The sequence below is a fragment of the Sitophilus oryzae genome, unplaced genomic scaffold, assembly GCF_002938485.1.
Source record: "Sitophilus oryzae breed Bouriz unplaced genomic scaffold, Soryzae_2.0 scaffold_684_pilon_pilon, whole genome shotgun sequence".
Taxonomy (NCBI): Eukaryota; Metazoa; Arthropoda; class Insecta; order Coleoptera; family Curculionidae; genus Sitophilus; species Sitophilus oryzae.
Genome location: NW_022147289.1, coordinates 3,165,306 through 3,185,394, shown reverse-complemented (window position 1 = coordinate 3,185,394; position 20,089 = coordinate 3,165,306). Strand labels below are relative to the sequence as shown.

Sequence of the window (20,089 nt, the reverse complement as noted above, 5' to 3'; positions counted from 1 at the left end):
TATACAGGGTGTCCCAGGCTGAGCGTGCATTAGAAGTTTCTAGAGAACCACAATATCTAGCTCGGAGATTTTTTGCACATCATTGTTTTACAATGAGATCTATCGATTAAAAATATTTTCAATATGGCGGCACTTCCGGAAATACCGGAAGTTGACAGCAACTTTCTTATTTTAAATGGGTGCCGGCATTTTTTATTACATACTTAAATTCTCTGTAAAATTCTATATATATTGATGTTAAACACTCTATACCTACCATTAACCGATTTTGAGAAAAAAAATATTTTACATTTTTGGATGAAAAAAATTACCTGTGAAAAAAAATTGTATAGCCTAAAAGTCAAACTTAGTGACTACCACAGCCATTATGACATAAAGAGAAGACATGCGGCTATCTATTTCAAAAATTAAATTGTTCAAACGTTATATAATAATGGCTGTAGCTGTCATGGAGTTGAGCGATTAAAAAATTATCAGAAATCATTTTTTTCAAATGGAAACCCACTTTTTTATTTCACTAGTGCAAAGATTTTCCAATTCGTTACTTTTTGAGTATACATGTTCCTATACCTAAAATAAATCGTTTTTAAGTTATTTAAGATTTAGTTAGAAACATATACCGTATGATCGAAAAAAAACGGCGTCCAGTTGGCTGGGAAATGACGATCAATGACATTTCCCATATAAATTTACATATAACATGACAGCGATCTTCATTTCATAGCCATCGTTGCCGTTTTTTCTCGATCATACGGTATTTTTCTTGATTTTATCTAGCTTCCTTTGACATTAAGTGTCAAACAGTCAGACAATTTATTTCCATCTTTCAGAAAACGAATTATTTAAATTTCCTATATTATAAATACTGCCTGCCCTTAAGAGTTTAAAAAGTGTATTTATAAAAATATATCTCGTATTTTCGCTCTTTAGTGATATCTAATAGTTGATATTATTAATAATATACCGTATGACAAAAAAAAAGTGTCACAATATGACATGGCCAGATCTATTGTTTTACATCACTTGACGTTTAAAGTCATAGGCGGGTTAAAGGTCAGAAAAAGTTAGTCACTGGTTTAACCAGTCTTTAAAACTAAATCTTAAATAACTTAAAAACAATTTATTTTAGGTATAGGAACATGTATAGTCAAAAAGTAACAAATTGAAAAGCATTTTCACTAGTGAAATAAAAACAGTGGGGTTCCATTTGAAAAAAAAAAAAGATTTATGATAATTTTTTAATCGCTCAATTCCATGACAGCTGCGGTCATTATTATATGACATTCGAACTATTTCATTTTTGAAATAGATAGCTACATGTCTTCTTTTTATGTCACAGTGACTGTGGTAATCACTAAATTTGACGTTTAGGCTATACACATATTTTTGCCAGGCAGTTTTTTTCGTTCAAAAATTTTAAATATTTTTTTTCTCAAAAACGGTTAATGTTAGATATAAAGTATTTAATATCAAAATTCATAAAATTTTACAGAGAATTTAAGTACATAATAAAATATGGGGGCACCCATTTAAAATAAGAAAGTTGCTGTCAACTTCCGGTATTTCCGGATGTGCTGCCATATTGAAAATATTTTTAATCGATAGATCTCGTTGTAAAACAATATGCAAAAAATCTCCGATCTAAATATTGTAGTTCTCTAGAAACTTCTAATGCACGCTCAGCCTGGGACACCTTGTATACCCACATTTTATTTACCTACCTTTGGGGTATTTATCCACCATCCATCACTAGCCTTCACAGACAGGTAACTTACCTAATTTGTATATTTTCCGGACCGTCACTTCTGGATTTGAAATCTAATCCACCATTTCGCGTTTGGTTGAACACCTCCGCACTGCCCCCATCTGGCGTGCCAGTCCTTTTGTGTCTCTCCGTGACTGCCTCTTCCTGTTTTTCCTTGCACTCGCATTCCGTATGGTTGTAAAACGTCAATTTTTCCACCTTGGCTTGGTCCGAACCCAGTTCCTTCACCTGAAACCAGACGAAGTTTATGGTTTTTAATGGTCGCCACCAGACCCGACAACAAATACATCGGTTTTTTTCAAGGAATTTTGTTTAGAGTTGTTGCCGCTTGAACGTGAAAAGTATTGGTTGGCATTTTAAAGTTTTTTATTGTACTTTATTAGGGTTTAAATCTCTTAAGAGAAATAGGTAAACACAGGGACGCGCTAATGTACAGGGTGTCGCAGTTTGCGTGCAAACCACATTAAATAAAACGGTTAATTTTAGAAGAACTACAAACACAAAAATATGTTGTTTTTTTTTATAAAATTCAACCGATTTGATAGTACTTTATCTACGTCAGTGAGTTAAGAAGCTCTTAACTCACGCATTTTGAGTGAGTGAAGAGCTTCTTAACTCGCGCTGTATCTTGCGTAAGAGACATTTCCGACACATAGTGTGCTATATCAAAATTAATATTTCGACGTCCTCTATTATTCCCCGAAAGCATGACCGACTTACAGGAATCACCCTGTATATATGATCTAGGGATAAAACTCATTTGCAATCAAAATGGGACACTCTGTACATTCAGCAAATTATTTTCAAATTACTTAAAATATGTACATACAGATGTTACACATCTAGGTACTTCATCCTATAGATATTATTTAGAATAATATTTGTTAAAAATCAAATAGTATATTATAGCTTCATTCAGTTGTATTATTATTATTATTAAATAAATTATTATTATTATTATATTTATGAAACCGGAAAAAATATATTCATTAAATTTAGGACTAGAGTTTATAAAAAATTTTCTGCTCTTCGAATTCTTTCATCGCTCATTTATTTTTTTCGATAAAATCACAATTTTTATGATTTACGACCCATTTAATTTTCGAATTTAAAACTCGTAAACTTTTATCGTCACTTTTAATAACCAATAAAAAGTTCCTTCCCAAAGAATTTTGCGCAAATCCGCTTAGCCGGCATGAAGTTCTCCGATTAATCACAAATTTTTATCCATCAGAAATTTTTTATTACTTTTAATTATCTGTAAGGCTAAAAGGGGTCGTCTTAAAATAAGTTCGCGGAAACCGAGAGCTTCTTGGCAAGTGGAATCGCTAAATCGGCCTTAAAAGACAAAAAGTACAACAAGGGACATTATAAAAGAGCATTTCGGATACGGCTGTGGTCGTCTGGTGGAACTAAAATAGTTGCACATGGTCGAGATGGCATCAGTTTTGTAATAGCCGTTGATACTGTTAAATAAATAAAACTAGATCGGGGTAGTTACACTATTTGAGCCATTGAAAACCAAAGTGGTCTAAGTCAATTTTTTCCTGATTCCTGATGTAGTTTTCATATATGTCACTCAAAATTACGGCGTACGTTGATTAAATAAGGCAGTTGACCCATACAAAATTTGGATAGAATTTCTATTTAGACTCGTATTTAGATATTAAGCACATATCCAGCTGGTAAGGTGCTGGGGGAATCCCCTAGCGCCTGGCTTGGTCTAACAAGCATCTCACTCAACGTCTTGTCCCTGGCTGTAGTGTCGTGGCCAGGGAATTGCACCAAGACATATAACGATGCCGGACGAGGCTACCCCTGTCCGTCATACCAGGCACCCTCTACTGACTGTGGTCATGTCTCGCGGGTAGAGGGGGTGGGGGGGTCTTGGCTTAACAGCCTGGACCAAGAGGAGACAGCCTCACCAAAAACCTAAATCCTACGATAGCGGGACGTGGTTAAATAGAGGACTAGCCATTACTGGCCTCAACCTTGGGGCATCAGGGGCACCCCATTGTATTCACCCCTTACTTCTGCATGCGGGGCTCTGTAGAAGTGGACCGACTATCCCTAGCGACTCGTGGGAACACTATGAGATCTAGTATTAAAAACACCACCGGTGAAGCTGTGGGGAAGCCTCCTAGCGACACTGGGAACATTACAAATGAAAGTTCCAAGGGACCAAATCCAAAGGAAACTACAAGAGGGGCGGCTGCTTGGGATCATCCTCCACAAGTGGCACACAAGCTACCACCTTCTCCAGCAAGGGTCGGAAGCCTACCTCTAGACCCAATAAGCGACACAAGCTACCGTTTCGTCTACCCGGCTTGGGTCAATCAGGTGAGCTAGACGATCCTCTGAGAGTAGGTCTTAGCGGAGAGGAGGACTTGCTTCAGAGGAAGCAAAAGCGAAAACACTCCTCCGAAAAGGGGAGAGTAAAGAAACCAAGAAACAACCTGACTCATCTCCATCAAAGGGCAAGAGAGGGAGCGAGGACCTCTCACCTCTTCTCCGGCAGGGAGAGAAAAAAGCCAGGATGGAAAGTCGTCCAACACCGGGAGGCAAGCAGGGACGTATCACCAGCTTTGCCGCTATTGCTGGACAAGTGAAAATGGCGGTGTTGCCAAAGGATTTACCAGAGGTTGCTCTGACCACCGACCAGCAAACGTCTCTAGAAAAGGCTATACTGGAGGAAGTAAATGGAGATCGGATAGCGACACAACGGTCTACAAAATGTGGGTCAGCTGCGTTTTGTGGGGATACACTCTCGGGTGGGCATGATCCTCATAGATTGTGTATCTCAAGAATCGGCGAATTGGTTGGTGGAAATTGCATCTAAGCTTAAAAATTGGCAGGAGCCGGAACTGGTTGCAGTGAAGGGAGAAAACATCTCTAAAGGGGCGGCCATAACGGTCTTTTGCCGAGGAGCAAGGGGAAAGACACCACCTACCTGCTGAGCCTTATCCAAGGTCAGAATTTCAATGTAAGGACATCGAGTTGTCGAGTCATCAGCTCGAGGGAGGAGGGTCATGATCAGGTCCTCACAATAGGAATTGACCTCAGATCCAAGGCAGCAATAGAGAAAGAGGGATATATCCTCTATTATAGATACGGGACAACACCGGTATTAGGTCTAAGGAGAGACCAAGTTAAAGAGGTGGAGAAAGTGGACACAGATCATCCAGCCTCCATCTCACGGGTTCCTCAGCCGGAGGCAAGCTCCTCGACTGTGAAGGGCAGCACGGAGGGCCAAACTCCAATCGTGGAAGGCTGTGTACCCTCGGAGGAAGAACTGTTGTCAGAGGAGGATGGGAAATACCCTGTCCCCTCTACAACAGGGGTATGATGGGTTATAGACTGTGTGATGACTCAAGGAAGGGGGGAAGAAAGATCTTTAAGGTCGCAGTGATTAACCCCCCCTCTTACTCATTCTACATTCTACATTCTACAACTGGTAGTATAGTTCAACCCTAGAAACACGCCTATGAATTTTTTTTTCGCGAAAAAAAAATTTGAAAATTCGTTTGGAATTTTTTTTTAATTTTTAGTTAAAAAATATAATTTCTTTATAATATGGCAATATAGGTATTAGATTAAATTTACAAGAAAGAAAATGCAGAAAAGATCCAGTGGTTCTCAAAATTTTAGAAGAAAATCACTTTTCACTTTTTTTTAAATTTTCATTTTTTGAAACTTGTTTGTAAAATAACTCCGTTATTTTGGACTTATTTGAAAAACGATAAAGAGAAAATATGTTTCTTTTATCGAGATCTACCACCCCTTAAAATACTTCACTTTACTTTACACTTATTTCTGTACACACACACGCTGACACCCTGTATTATCTTATTAATATTTGTAAGACATAGATACATTTTTTTTAAATATATACTCAGTGATATTGAAAATAGAACACCAACTAAAATTTGTTTGATTTTAATAATCTTTTGTACATGAATGTAGGTTGACAAAAGGGGTAAATGATCAAAATTTGGAGTGAAAATATTGGCTCGTTACCTTGTCCAATAATGTGTTGGAGCACCTCCATGTCCTATACATTCGTTGAGCCGTCTGGGTATGGAACTAATCAGATGATTTATGTCTTCTTACGGTATTTCATCCCATGCTAACTGTATCTCATGCCGAAGAGCTTCTAGTGTCTGAGGAGCATGTGGTAAGTTTGTCAGTCTCCTACCCATGATATCCCATACATGTTCAATTGGTGAGAGATCTGGAGATCTTGGTGGCGAGGGTAGGAGATTAACTTGGGCATTATGTAAGTGGTTCACAGTTAATCTAGCAACATGGGAACGGGCATTATCTTGTTGAAATATAGGATCGTGAAGAGATGAGCTTTCACAATTTCCTCAATATAGCGTTGGGCTGTCATATTACCTCGAACAAATACTAGAGGTGACCTGCTACCATATGCGATTGCTCCCCAAACCATAACGCCTACAACTTGGTTTACGTGCCTCTCCATGAAACCATGAAAACTGTGGATTCCGCCTTTCTCCACGGTACCTTTTCACTCGCGTCCGACCGTCGTGCATTCCCAAACAGAATCGCGACTCGTCACTAAAAACGATAGCATTCCATTCTGCGCCCCATTCTTGTCGGGCTCTGCACCACTCTAGACGTTGTCGTCGATGTTCAGGGGTCAATGGTAAAATCCAATGAGGCCGAAAAGAAAACAGCCCAAAAGACCGTATTCGTCGGTAAACAGTTCGCATCGTGATGAGTCTTCCGTGTTCCGTAAACCATTGGATAGCAATTGCTCGGAAAGTGGCCGAACGGTCTTTGATAGCTAATTGCCTTAAACGGCGATCTTGACTCTCAGTGGTTAATCTTAGACGCCCTGTACCTCTGGTACGATGTTCACGGTGTTGTTGAAAGTAAACTCTACAAAGATTGGCAACAGTGGAAACACTTCTATGGATTCTATCAGCAATCTCTCGAAATGATAATCCTGCCTCCCGCAAACCTACAATCCGACCCCTATCAAAATCACTGAGTTGTCTAAAATTGGCAGGTATTCTAGGCATATATATTGGCAGGTATTCTAGGCATTATAATAAACTCAGAAAAATACCTGAAACTACTCTGTAGCAGAATAAGTAACAAACTGTGCTATATTGTCTATATTGGATGACTGGAATTTTAACAAAAACATGTATAGCACAAAAACTAGTGTGTTGACGGCGTTCAAATTATAATCATTTCTTATCCATACAATAATAAACATGCTTACAAATATTCATTAAAATTAAATAATATTTAGTGGGTGTTCTATTTTCAATGTCACTTAGTATATTTCTTTATTTACATGACGACATATTTTAGAGTATGTACTAATAGTCTCAATCAATTGAAAGCTGCGAAGCGTACAAGATAGCTTTAACAACCGTAAAAAACTTATCGCAACTTTATATTTTGAACGGGAAAGCAGTAGTAATGGCCCTTTATGTCCCTTAAGTGCTGTTAAGAAGGTGAGTTTTATTGATGTAAATAATAACTGTTAATATATTTATAATTAATTTATTCTTGTTTACTAAAATATTTTAATTAAAAGAAAATATATAAAACCGGGCAACGCTGTGCCGGTCAAGATTAATCACGTTTATTAGCTAGCACTAACAGTTTATTTGGTTTTGGTATGAACTGTAACATCTATGAAATATCAGAAATTAACATTTATTACGTTAAAAATTACAAAATAAACAGCTAATAAAAATACAAAATGTTTTACTTTTCTATTTTTATTAGCTCTAATACATTATTCCTTAGTAGTATAATAACATAGTAAGTACAATAATAAAAATTTCCACAACAAAGGATACCTTTAACTTATACCATACAGTAGGTACTTAAGAAGCACACATTTTAAAAACACCGCTTTTATTACACCTCTTTCCGCGTATTACTTTAAACCATTAAATAAACACTTATTAAAAACACCAAACAATGGATTCCAAAGAGGCTACTCTTGCCGGGATGAGCCCACTGTGTAGGCCGATGAATGAACAAAACTTCACAATAATAATTCGATGAACGTAAACAGGAAAATGCAGAATAAACATACACTATTTCATTGAAGATGAAACAAGAGAACGTGTGTTATTCGTTGTGAAAATAAACAGAATTTTAAGTGCCATTATGTCTCAAATCCGAATTCCTTTCTAATAATTTTTGAATAAAAATAAAGAGGGTATTAATAGAATGGGGTAAATATTTATAGGAAAAATAGAGAATAAGTACGTACTACATTTGTAAAGAGTAACGATAGTGATGCTATTTATTTGGTATATTGCAAAAGAAGTAGTTAGGCAGAATACTGCAGATAAAAATATGTAAAAAAATCGTTTAAATGTATGTCCTATAGTTTCGGAGATACAGGGTGTAGACATTTTATTTTTATTTCGATTTTGTTAAAATAATTTATGAAGTAACTTCAATATTTGGATGAAATTGGTGTCTAGCAGTTTTTTGACATGAGAAATTTGATTTTGTTGTGGCGCCACCTACATTTTTTTAACTGGTTTGAAGAGTAATACCTTTTCGTCTGCACCTGCATAAAACTACTGAGTAAAAAATATACATTTACAATTTTTTTTTAAAAAAAAGGTCTTTTGGTAAAAATCGTTACGGGTAATCACTAAATCGAAATTATCAATACCTATCATCACTGACATAAATTAAACATGTTGACTAAATAGATATTAGACTGAAATCATAAATTTGAAATTTAATGCTTTTGTATCAAGAATTCAACACAAACTGTTTTATCATCATTTTTTCTCAGAAAAGTTTATGATTCATTTAAAAAAATTAAAACTTCCCAAATTTATTATTTCAGTCAAATAACTATCTACGCAACGTGTTTATCTTTTGTCAATAATGACATGTATTGACTATTTCCAATGTAAATATCTTGAGAACGTTTGCTCGTAGTGATTTTTACCACGAGACATTTTTTATGTAAAAAGACACAGAAATGTATATTTTTTTACTCAGTAGTTTTATACAGGTACGGACGAAAAGTTATTACTTTTCACACCAGTTAAAACACATGTAGGTGGCATGTGGCACCCCCTACAAATAGGAGTCATTTTGACATTAAAATCCAAATTTTTCATGTCAAAAAACTCCCAGACACCAATTTTCATCCAAATATTGGCGAAATAAAAATGAAATTTCTACACCCTGTGTCTTCGAAACTAAGCAAATTAAAACATACATTTACATACAATTAATTTATTTTTATTTCCTAAAATATTTTGATTAAAAGAAAATATATAAAAGTGGGCAACGCTGTGCCAGTCAATCTTAATCACGTGACTAAAAGTTTATTTGATATGAACTATAGTTTTGAACCAATGCATGCTCGAAATCAGAGGGTGACAATTGAATAGAATAGAAACTATGTTAGGTACTATCTATAAGTGTCGTCGAAAAGGCTACTAAAAAGTATTTTAAGTAATTTTCAAGCATTTAGAAATTCAGTTAATTTTAGAAACAGAAAAGAAGTAGTTAGGCAGTGATAAAATCTCAATCTTTATTACTATGGGCTTTTTAAACATCAAAGGCTTCTGGGTGGCAATGTATAAAAGCTGGAAGGATTTGCAAAGTATTTTTATCATTTTATTGTAATTTATTGGTCGTAAGAATCTGTCAGATCTGAAATTTTTATTACGGAGTAACGTAATAGTAAATAAAATACGACAATATAATAAAAGACAATTTATTTATTTAGGGACAAAAAATATGTAATGTATTTGATCTTATAAGATTTCTATTAGAGACAGTGTATAGGCTTGGTGCATTCTCCGCCGGTGCTGCGACCATCGGAGAATATTGTAAACAACTGGTATATACAAATACACGGATTTAAATAGCGACTATACGAAAAATGTATTATATAATTATTCTAAAAGTGTTAGGAAGTATAATATGTGAAAATTCTAAAAATAAAAAAGTAAATATTTTGATACATTCCGAAGATCTAAGTTGAATTACAATTTATTATTCTAGCTAAAAAATTATAGCTTAGATTTGCTAGTAGGATAATAATTGGGGCTATTTCGCTTATAGCGAAATTTTTTGAAGGTACATAATTATAATTTTAGAAGATGTTCATAAAACATTTAATGACTAGTTGATTAAAAAAAGTATACCATTAATATTGCAAAAAAACAACGCTTTATTGTACAAAAAGCCAAAACAGCTTCATCGACAAAGCAAAACAAAAAAAGCACAAAAACAAATATACAAATAAAAAAAAATGTCATACAATACAAATCAATTCAAAAAAAAAATTACGTCATAAAATTACAAATAAAACATATATGGACATTGCAGAACACAGGCGTATCTAGAAAATTTTACAAAAGGAAAACTGTAAATGGATAAAATCATGTTATAATAACATAAAATCAAGAGTTATAAAATATTAAATACTAGACCTTTAACCAGTGTGTGAGATGATCAAAATATTAAAATTAAAATTCTAAATTGTTCATGATTAAACATCAACAAAAAAGTCGCATATAGGGCTCTCTTTTACCGCATATAGGGCTCTCTCCAGTAAGTATGCTTTGCGAAATGCGGGAAAGAATGAAAGTGACTTGATATTCGAAGGCAAATGATTGTACATTTTCTTGGCATTGTACAGTATTGAGCCCTTAACTAGTTGTGAGCTCGGGGTTGGAAGATAAATATCGTGCTCCGCATTCCTAAGTGGATAGTTGTGAGAAGGCCTTTCCGGAATAGAGAATATGTGCTTGCGGATTAAGCAAACGGATTCAAAAATGAATAAGGAAGGAAGAGTCAGTATTTTGAAATTTTTAAAGAAATTCTGGCAGTGAGTTCTACGGTTTAGTCCCAATAAGTATCGAACTGCTCTCTTTTGAAGTTTGAAAATACGATCAAATTTTGTCGCGCAGCAAGTACCCCAGAATGGAAGGGCATAACGAAGATGCGATTCAAAAAGGGCATAATAAACCATTCTAGAGGTTGATGAGTTAAGTTCCTTAGAAACAGATCTTAGCGCAAAACAGGCAGAGCTTAGTTTCTTTGATAAGGCTTCGATGTGCAAGTTCCATTTTAACAAGTCCTAAGAATCTCACAGAGTCCACGACGTCAATAGTGGTGTTATTAAGTACAAAAGGTTGTATAGTACTTTTATATGACAAAACTTTAGTTTTTGAAAGGTTGAGGCATAGGAGATTAGAATCGCACCAAGATTTAATGGTGCGTAAGTCACTGGATATAGTATTATCTTTGGTATTATATAGTGCCGTAACATCTGGGCCGCTCCAAGTGAAACTAGTATCGTCCGCAAAGAGGCAGATTTTACCGCTAATGTCTAGATTTGCAATGTCGTTGATAAACACCAGAAATAAAATAGGGCCAAGTACTGAACCCTGAGGGACACCACATTCTATAGGCTTACAAGAAGACATTGACGTATCAATCCTAACAAGCTGCCTTCTGTTGCCAAGATACGACTTAAGCCATTCGAGCGGCACTCCCCTGAATCCATAGTATTGCAATTTGTTAATTAAGATATTATTATATAATATAAGATATTAATTCCGGGTCAAAAGACGACACGACATAATCTATAGTACTAGAGCCAGTTTTAGTTATTCTAGTTGGTGAGTCCACATGCATGAGTATACCAAAAGAATGAAAAATGGACTGGAGAGACTCCCTAGCTGCACACACACTGGAAAAGTCAATATTTAGATCGCCACACAAAATTAATTTACTTTTTATAGGTAGGGATTCCAGCAAATTATATTTTATCTAGTATATGTCTATTTAATTTTTTGATTATGTACGAGCAGTTTGTTTATTCACTTGTTTCTGTGCTCACCGGTGAACTAATATGCCAATGTCTTAATAATATATTTATTCAAATATCTCATATAATAGTTAATATACAATTTAATGTAATGTCAATTAGTGTTTCGCTTCGTATCTGTAGTAAGTCTGTAAGTCGAATTAGTCTATTCGATGACTGTATTATATACATTGTGTCAACTCCAATTCATGTCAATGTCAGGTCTCCACAGTTTCGTCGAACTGCTTGAATCATTTTTGCTTTTCATCAAATTGGTGTGAAGCTATAAAATGTTGTTTCGGGAGAGTTGAATAACCGTGAAAGTTCAGTTATTGAATATTATTGCATCCAACAATACCCTAATTACGCCCTCCTTTACGTGTTAATATTTTATCGGCAATTTTATTAACATTTGAAATTGTCACAGCACGACGCCTAGTTCGGTTTTGGTACTAAACAATGGTACTAAACTAATAAATGGCTCTGTATATTATTGCATTTTTGGCTTCCTTTCAGATCGCTTTACATAATCCTAAGATATGAGTAAATCTATTTCGATAGTTTCAGAGATATTTAAAGATAAATCAAAAATGTATATTTTTTAACCCTCCTTAAAAAAATATTAAAAATACAAGAACTGTTCTGAAATCAAAACTATATTAGGTATTTACTTTAGATGGTCTGTTCTTACTTTGCTATAAATATTGTAATCGTAAATCATATAGGATATTCAATATTTTACGCCAAACTTCCAAAGATATAAAATAATTTTTCTTGTTTTTTTTTTAAATGGAATTATTATATATATTTATTTTTATTGGAATGGAAATTAAAAAATGAACATATTTTTATGTATTTAAAGTATTTCAAAATTTATAATAGTTTTCGGATACAGTATTATTTCATATAACATTTTCAATGGTTGAAATATGAGAGAAAAATCATTGGGTGGCTTTGATAAAAATTTAAATGGAATTATTATATATATTATTTTTTTATTAGATGGAGAATTAAAAAATGAACATATTTTGTATTTAAAGTATTTCAAAATTTATAATAGTTTTCCGGATACAGTATTATTTCATATAACATTTTCAATGGTAAAATATGAGAGAAAAATCATTGGGTGGCTTTGATAAAAATTTACTGTGGAAAATGCCATATGAAATACATAATCGGGAACATCTGCAAAACCGCTAAAAATTTTGAAATACTCTAAATACAAAAAATGTGCATTTTTTAATGCTCCATCTATTGAAAAAATAATATACCTTTAAAAAAACGAAGAAAAATTATTTTATATTTTAGAAAGTTTGGCGTAGAATTTTGAACATCCTGTATGATTTACCATTTCCATATTTATAGCAAAGTAAGTACAAATCATCTAAAGTAAATATCTAATATAGTTTCAATTTCAGGACAGTTCTTGTATTATTAATAATTTTATTAAGAAAGGCTGAAAAATATATAGTTTTTATTTATTTATTAATATCTCTGAAATTATCGAAATATAATTACCCAGGTCTTAGGTTTATGTAAAGTGATCTGAAAGGAAGCCAAAAATGCAATAATATACAGGGTGTTCCGTTTAAGAAAAATCATCCCGATCCACTCACACTTTTTTGAACCACCCTACAGAAGTTAAAATATTTTCCTGAAATACATCCTAGTACATAATTTAGGTTTGCACATAAACAAAATTCTCAAGTTTTTATTTTAGGAGCTACAGATGCCCGACGCACAATTGCCGGACCCTGTATAATATTCTTTTAGTTTTTATTCGAAACGCTATGGAAATCTTAACCATGTATCAGCGAAGATGTGTTTTAATCATTGCGAACCATCAAGCCCTTTCTCTGTCAAAATTAACCGTTATCATAATTGTTTATGCAATAGATTTTTTCTCTTCTGGCTTAGTATAATGGAGAGAATCTCAAGAGACAATAAGCCATAGCCGTGTAATTATCGTATAATCGCTAGATATAATCGACACTTCCTTGAAACTTGTCAATGTGTAATAAACAGGAAGGTTGCAACTCATAAGTAATTGTAAGGTCAAGATAGCTATTCTCTGTTTTTTTTTCTCAGGTAAGATTTCGATAGACGATGACAGAAGAAAAGCAGATGACGCCCCATACCAATCTATTTATTTTACTAAAAAAAGTTTCTAATATTTTTTAAGTTAACTATGGATGGGTTTAAATATAAATCCGTCATGCGTTGTCTCTTGTTGTTTTTAACCAGTTTTATTGGTTTATTTCAAAAATGACAAATCATATTTCAATTTTATTGGTTTGACGGAACGATGAACGACAAACGGGCGCCGATGCGTATAAACTCGCCTTTAGATTTTTGACGTTTGTCAAAGTTTTGTCAAATTATAGGTTATAATTTTGTGTCAACTTATGTCAAATATCTGCGTTTTGGAAGTTGATGCATTTTGATTCGTCTTGTTATTACATGTCTTTTGTGTCTTTTGAAGTCAAGTGGAGGAAAAATCGAGGGAAAATTAACTGTAGACCCAGAGCAAAGTTTATAGTTAATACTCGCTGCCTAGGCAGAAAGTCTTATACACCAATAAAGTTATTATCAATGAAGTTTGTATACCATCTCGTTGTAGATAAGTGCATCTCCTATATGGTACAATGATCGTATTAAGCATATACTATTGGAGTAGCTGTAAAATATCGATATCACACGATAGGTAAATAATGAATTTTAGTACTGCAGAAAAATAATGGTCGCGTTCATCAGGAAGTAGCGCTACCGCAGCGATCACTAATTTTCTGCTGAACGCGCCGATTAGTTGTGGGCGCTCTGGGATCAGTCGCCATTTTTTCCATCAGATTTAAAATACGCTACGCTACCGATGCATGGTGGATTAAACGTCACATACGCCAAATGTCACAAAATGTTTTGGAAAACGAAAACAAAGCATTTTGTTTATTGTTCTCGGTTGACTAATCCCCTCGATTTGTGCCAAAAATGGGTGAAAACAATTTAATATGCATTACTTATGATTTTGATCTAAAAAGCACGTTCAGCAGGACAACCAATCGATGGTACATCGCTCACTGATCAACTTGTCCTGATGAACGCGACCAATGTCAAAAGGTACTGGTTTAAAAAAATTAAGATTAAAGTTAATTAATCAACCGTTAAGGTATAAAATTTGGTAAGTGTTGTTTCGTCGACAGAGTGAGTGGTTGCCAGTGTTGCTAGAACTACTGATTAATCTGTAGATTTACGGATTTTGAGTTTAATAATACGGATTTTCTATCATTTAACAATTTAATATCATATTATGTGATTAAACAAAGAACGGTGTCAGAGTTGGCTTGGAAATGAAGATCGCTGTTATTTCATATGTTAAATATTATGGTAAATGTCAATAATAATCGTAATTTCCAAGCCAATTAAACGACTTTTTTCGATCATACGACATATTCAGTACCTGTAAATTCCTGCTGACTGCCTACTGGTAGTAATTGTTAATTTAAAGTCTGGAATACACAGTCTTTTTTTCAAGAAATGAATATTACTTAGACTTTTTTTGTTATTTGTCAAAAATTAGTTACTAGTAGCATAGTATAAGGAAACTTAGTAGCTTCACTCCTTGTCAAATCCTTTGTTCTCTTTCTGCCACTTTAAATGACCTTGTTCTCGCGTCCCGTAACCACTGACGTAGCTGTATAGTCGTGGTCTATAACTTGGCAAAGTATATTCATGGCACTCATCATAGTTTCACAGAGAAGTATTTAGGAAAATATGAGTTCACAATAAAATGAAAAAAATTGATCATCGAGTAAAAATTTGCTTGAAAACAGAATATTTTCACATTTCGTGTAAGTAACAATTCTTCTGTATCTGAAAATCTTCTGATGAGAAGAAATGCGGAAAAAATATATAATGACATATTTTTATATTATTATCTATTTGAAAGTTTTTCTACAACTTTTTTTAATTTAAAACAAGTTTAATTTTAACATTAATGTGTTTGTTTTGTAGTAATATATTGGTTAGGCTATTTTCATTGGATAACTAATACATTGAACAACACATTGTACTAAATTATAAAATAACATATTTAAACTTCAATAATTTCTAATAAACATTACAGAAATTTCAAAAGAGAAAAGAAGCAAGAACAATGAGAAATAGCATCACTACTTTCTCGCGTAATAAAAGAATAATTTTTTAGTTATTGTTACCGAGTCCCGAAGGTACCGAAGAACCGGGAATTAATAATTTCGAGTCCCACTTCTTTGATATCTCAAAAGAACCGGGAATTTCCGGTTCTGAACCCTAGTTAGCATATTATCAAGAAATTATGCTTTTTAACTAAGAATTAAAAAAATTTCCAGATATTTTTCAAACAAAAATATGCGCAGAAAAATCCTCATATTTCTGGGGCCAAAATATACTACCCATAAAATATTTGCATTTATTTAAGACTCACCCTGTATAGGGCGATTCACGGCTATGGTACGATATAGCGTTTCCGCAACCGGAGCTATTTTTCGGAACCGGTAATTTCGGTACTATGCCTCTAAGGAACCGGGATTTCGAGTTTTTCTCGGTACTTTCGGTACTAGCAAATTTTTGTCCAATGATGGTGCAGTTCGTTAAACTACAAGCAAGGGATGGTTGTCAAAAGAAAAATCGATAAAAAATTGAGGTTTAAATGAAAATAATATCAAATTATTAAGGAGTAATCAGTCATGAGAAAATTAACCTGAACACAAACATGATCACAAATGACTCTCAAAAAAAACTCAAAGTATAATTTTTTGAATTATTACTACAACCAATAACCAATAGCAGAACACAGTAAGGCACAGATTTTTAGTCCATCCGTCTCTGTGCTGGGACGCAACGCTCGAACCTCGCAGGTCGACGGACGGAACTCAACTGAAACGCTCTGCAATCTGCCGATATTCGACAGATTGTAAAAACTGACAGAAAATATATGGAAGAGTGCAACTACTCTTTTCCTTCTACTATGCTAGTAGTGTTACAAGACACAATAAAAAGAACGTCTCCTGATCCAACTGTCAACGACAAGAATCTCTAGATCGTCTCTATTCGATAAAGCCACTTTATAAACTTTCAATGGCCAATTAAAATTTTAAAAATATTGTTAGGGTATATCTATCACCGCAATCTTTCTTCCGACTACTAAGGTGGTGACATGTCTCTCCAATTGATCATGACGTAGGCATTTGCTCCGTGAAACGTTCGTGTGGGTGTAGCTTTAGATACCAATGCGAATTATCAATATAAAAGCTTGATTTATAGATGTTATGTGCATGTCATAATAATAATTAATAAACGCCTTTTAAGGTTTGTTATTAATTGTCTATAATCTTATTCTTTAAAATAGTTTGATGTATTTATAAGTATATATCCACAGAAGTGATATATAGCAGCTATAATTCTATTGTACTGTGTGACATAGAAATTGCAACACCCAGTGTATGCTTAGCTATATTTATAATGTTTTGGCAGTTGATTGCCTGAATGAACGGTAGTAAACGATAACATTTTTATTCCAGTCCGTTTACAAATAACCAGTTTTTTTAATTAAAAAAAACAGATTTTATTTGTCACCTTTCCTACGACATACGAATGTCAAAACCATACATAAATTAAACACAAGTTTAGATTGGAAAGTGTCCATAAGGACAATGTAAACACTATTTGGCGCTATTCTTGCAACGGTCGCGACCCAAAGCTTTTGAAAATTTCGGATCGGTTCGACTTTATCCGGAATTATGTCGCCAAATATTATTTATTCAAATTTATTATTATTTTCTTTTAATTTTATAAATAAAATACAGTGTGTTGCATACAAGAAATTTTATTTTATATAAGGACATGTATGCATTAGCGTAACTAGCAATTTATCCTGGGGTGGGCCTGGGGGAGGGCCTGGGTTTTTAATTAAAGGGGGGCCCAGGACTTTTGTTTGTTAAAAATGAAAAATAATTTTAAAAACACATTTTTTGAATAAAACGTTTACATGAATTTCTCTATCAATAAATTTCATAGACTTGGTTATCAAACCGTGTTTCAAACACATTTTTTGAACACCACAAAATAATATTAACTAAACAAAACTAGAAAACGTCATTTTTACTGCATCACAAGCAAATAAAATTAATACGTAGCCAAGAGTCATCATTCAAGATATCTCTGGGGGGTGTCCAGCAGTACCTGGGGGAGGGGTACCCCCGGGCACCCTGTAGTTACGCCAATGCATGTATGTGAAATACCTATGACACATTGGAAACCGACGTTATGCCAAGATCCACGATGGTTTTGACCAGGGGGGTGACAGTGAAATAGGAAATTTGGAAACAGTCATTAGTGTCATTCCTGTCATTCTCGTCACGACAAGTATGGCCGCCTAGGCAAGGACAGCATTGTTTTTGTCTAACTATTATCTAACTTCACAGTTTAGAATTGACAGATTTCAGTTTCAGAGACAACTTCAGATTTGTTCTAGAACAAATTCGAGAGTATTCGACGCCATTTTAATTCATTCCGTTTAGTTTCGTTTTGAAAGTTCAATTTAATATTTCGGCTGAAATTTATAAATATAAAGGTAATAAAGTATATAGAATATATATTACATGAAGAATTCTGGAGAAAATGACGTTTCTGCAGTAGTAGGTATGTCGGTAGTCCCATGTATATGAAAAATAAGTAGTAAATAAACACTGTTTTTACATTTTTTAGATGCAAGAAAATGGTGTTATAATCTCTTTGATCGGCGATTTTTTTGAAAATGGAAACAATTTACAGCAAGGTAAGATCATTTTTAACTATAGCTAACATTAGTTATCTCCAATATGTGCGATTTATTGTCAATAATGCAATAAATCGGACTGATAATCTGATTATGTTATCTGACTAAAAGTCTCTTTTTGCATCTTTTTGATTTATAAGCCAGGTTCTTTGGGAATAATGGACGCTTTTTTTAAACAGTATATTTATATTTTATACCTATTGATATTTTTACATTGTTAATTTTAGTATAAAAAATTGTTTTTCTGTTTTCAGGTTTTTGTATAAGGCTCCCGTTTTCATGTTCCTGTGACCGTTTTCTGTCCTTGAAGTTTGCGAATGCGTGTGTTTATTTACAAATTACTGTAAGTCATGCTTATACCTTAACTAATTTACGTTAAAAGTGCATATAATTAACTAATTGGTATTGAAACAATACAATCCTCTATATTTTTATATTTATTTAGTCACGTTGTTCCATATTTCAAATAAATATATGTGAATAAATTATTTTTTGGTTTTATTTATGAAAAGAAAAAATACAAAATACATTTGAACTGAAAGAGGGCCCGCCATTGAATAACCGGAAACGGAAATGAAAATTAAGCCATCATGTCAACCTGTCAATTGGAAAATTAGTTCTCCAGACGACAACGAAGGCTTTCGGTGGCGTATCGTGTTTCCACGATTTAACACAGAGTTGACACTTCTTTCTAGTTAATTATTTTATGGTTGTTCTTAGCAACCGCTATAGCAGCGCCAGTACGCGTGCAACGGTCACGATCCAAAACAATTATTATATATTTTGACGGGCTTTTTCCAATCTAAATATATTTTCTTTATCTATGAACAATTCCTGTCAATAAATTTGCAACAAAATATCATCTATTATTATTCATATATGAAATGAACAAAATTCTTACAGCTCTAGTGTATATTAATAAATAATATTTTCTTGCCTTTAGCTGTATATTTTTTCTAATTTCGAAAAATCGAAAGTAGAGAAAAAAATAAAAAGTAAAAAGAAAATTGTTTTGCTTGTCGTAAAGGGGGGAACAAAGCTCCACTCCCACAACCGGTTTCTGGGCCTACTCTTCATCAGGTGGGCTGTCCAGGGGCTGGTTCTCATCGATACGGCAAGCAAAACCTTTTCTATATCAACAGACGATGTCGTAAAGTGTCGGTGAGATATTAGTGCATCTCCCGTCAAAAGATGGTAAAAAACGTTTTTCGGTCCGCTCAAATACATATATATGAAATGAACAAAATTCTTACAGCTTTAGTTTATATTAACTGTGATATTAATAAATAATATTTTCTTGCCTTTAGCTTTGTATTTTTTCTAATTTCGAAAAATCGAAAGTAGAGAAAAAAAAATAAAAAGTAAAAAGAAAATTGTTTTGCTTGTCGTAAAGGGGGGAACCAGGCTCCACTCCCACAACCGGTTTCTAGGCATACCCTTCATCAGGTGGGCTGTCCAGGGGCTGGTTCTCACCGATACGGCAAGCAAAACCTTTTCTATATCAACAGACGATGTCGTAAAGTGTCGGTGAGATATTAGTGCATCTCCCGTCAAAAGATGCTAAAGAACGTTTTTCGGCCCGCTCAACAAAATACTTACAGCTTTAGTGTATAAATAAATAATATTTTCTTGAGCGGGCCGAAAAACGTTCTTTACCGGGTTACTACGT

At 33.9% G+C, this 20,089-nt stretch overlaps 1 protein-coding gene across 2 annotated transcripts in view; it reads right to left on the bottom strand.

Annotated features, from left to right (window-relative positions):
• The window catches only part of LOC115888137, a 188,070-nt gene that overhangs the window by 4,609 nt on the left and 163,372 nt on the right, over positions 1 to 20,089 (bottom strand). For both annotated transcript variants that reach the window (XM_030907726.1, XM_030907727.1), the window contains exon 6: positions 1,776 to 1,993. In XM_030907726.1, coding sequence (XP_030763586.1) covers positions 1,776 to 1,993 — 218 coding nt within the window. The remainder of the gene's footprint in view (positions 1 to 1,775; positions 1,994 to 20,089) is intronic.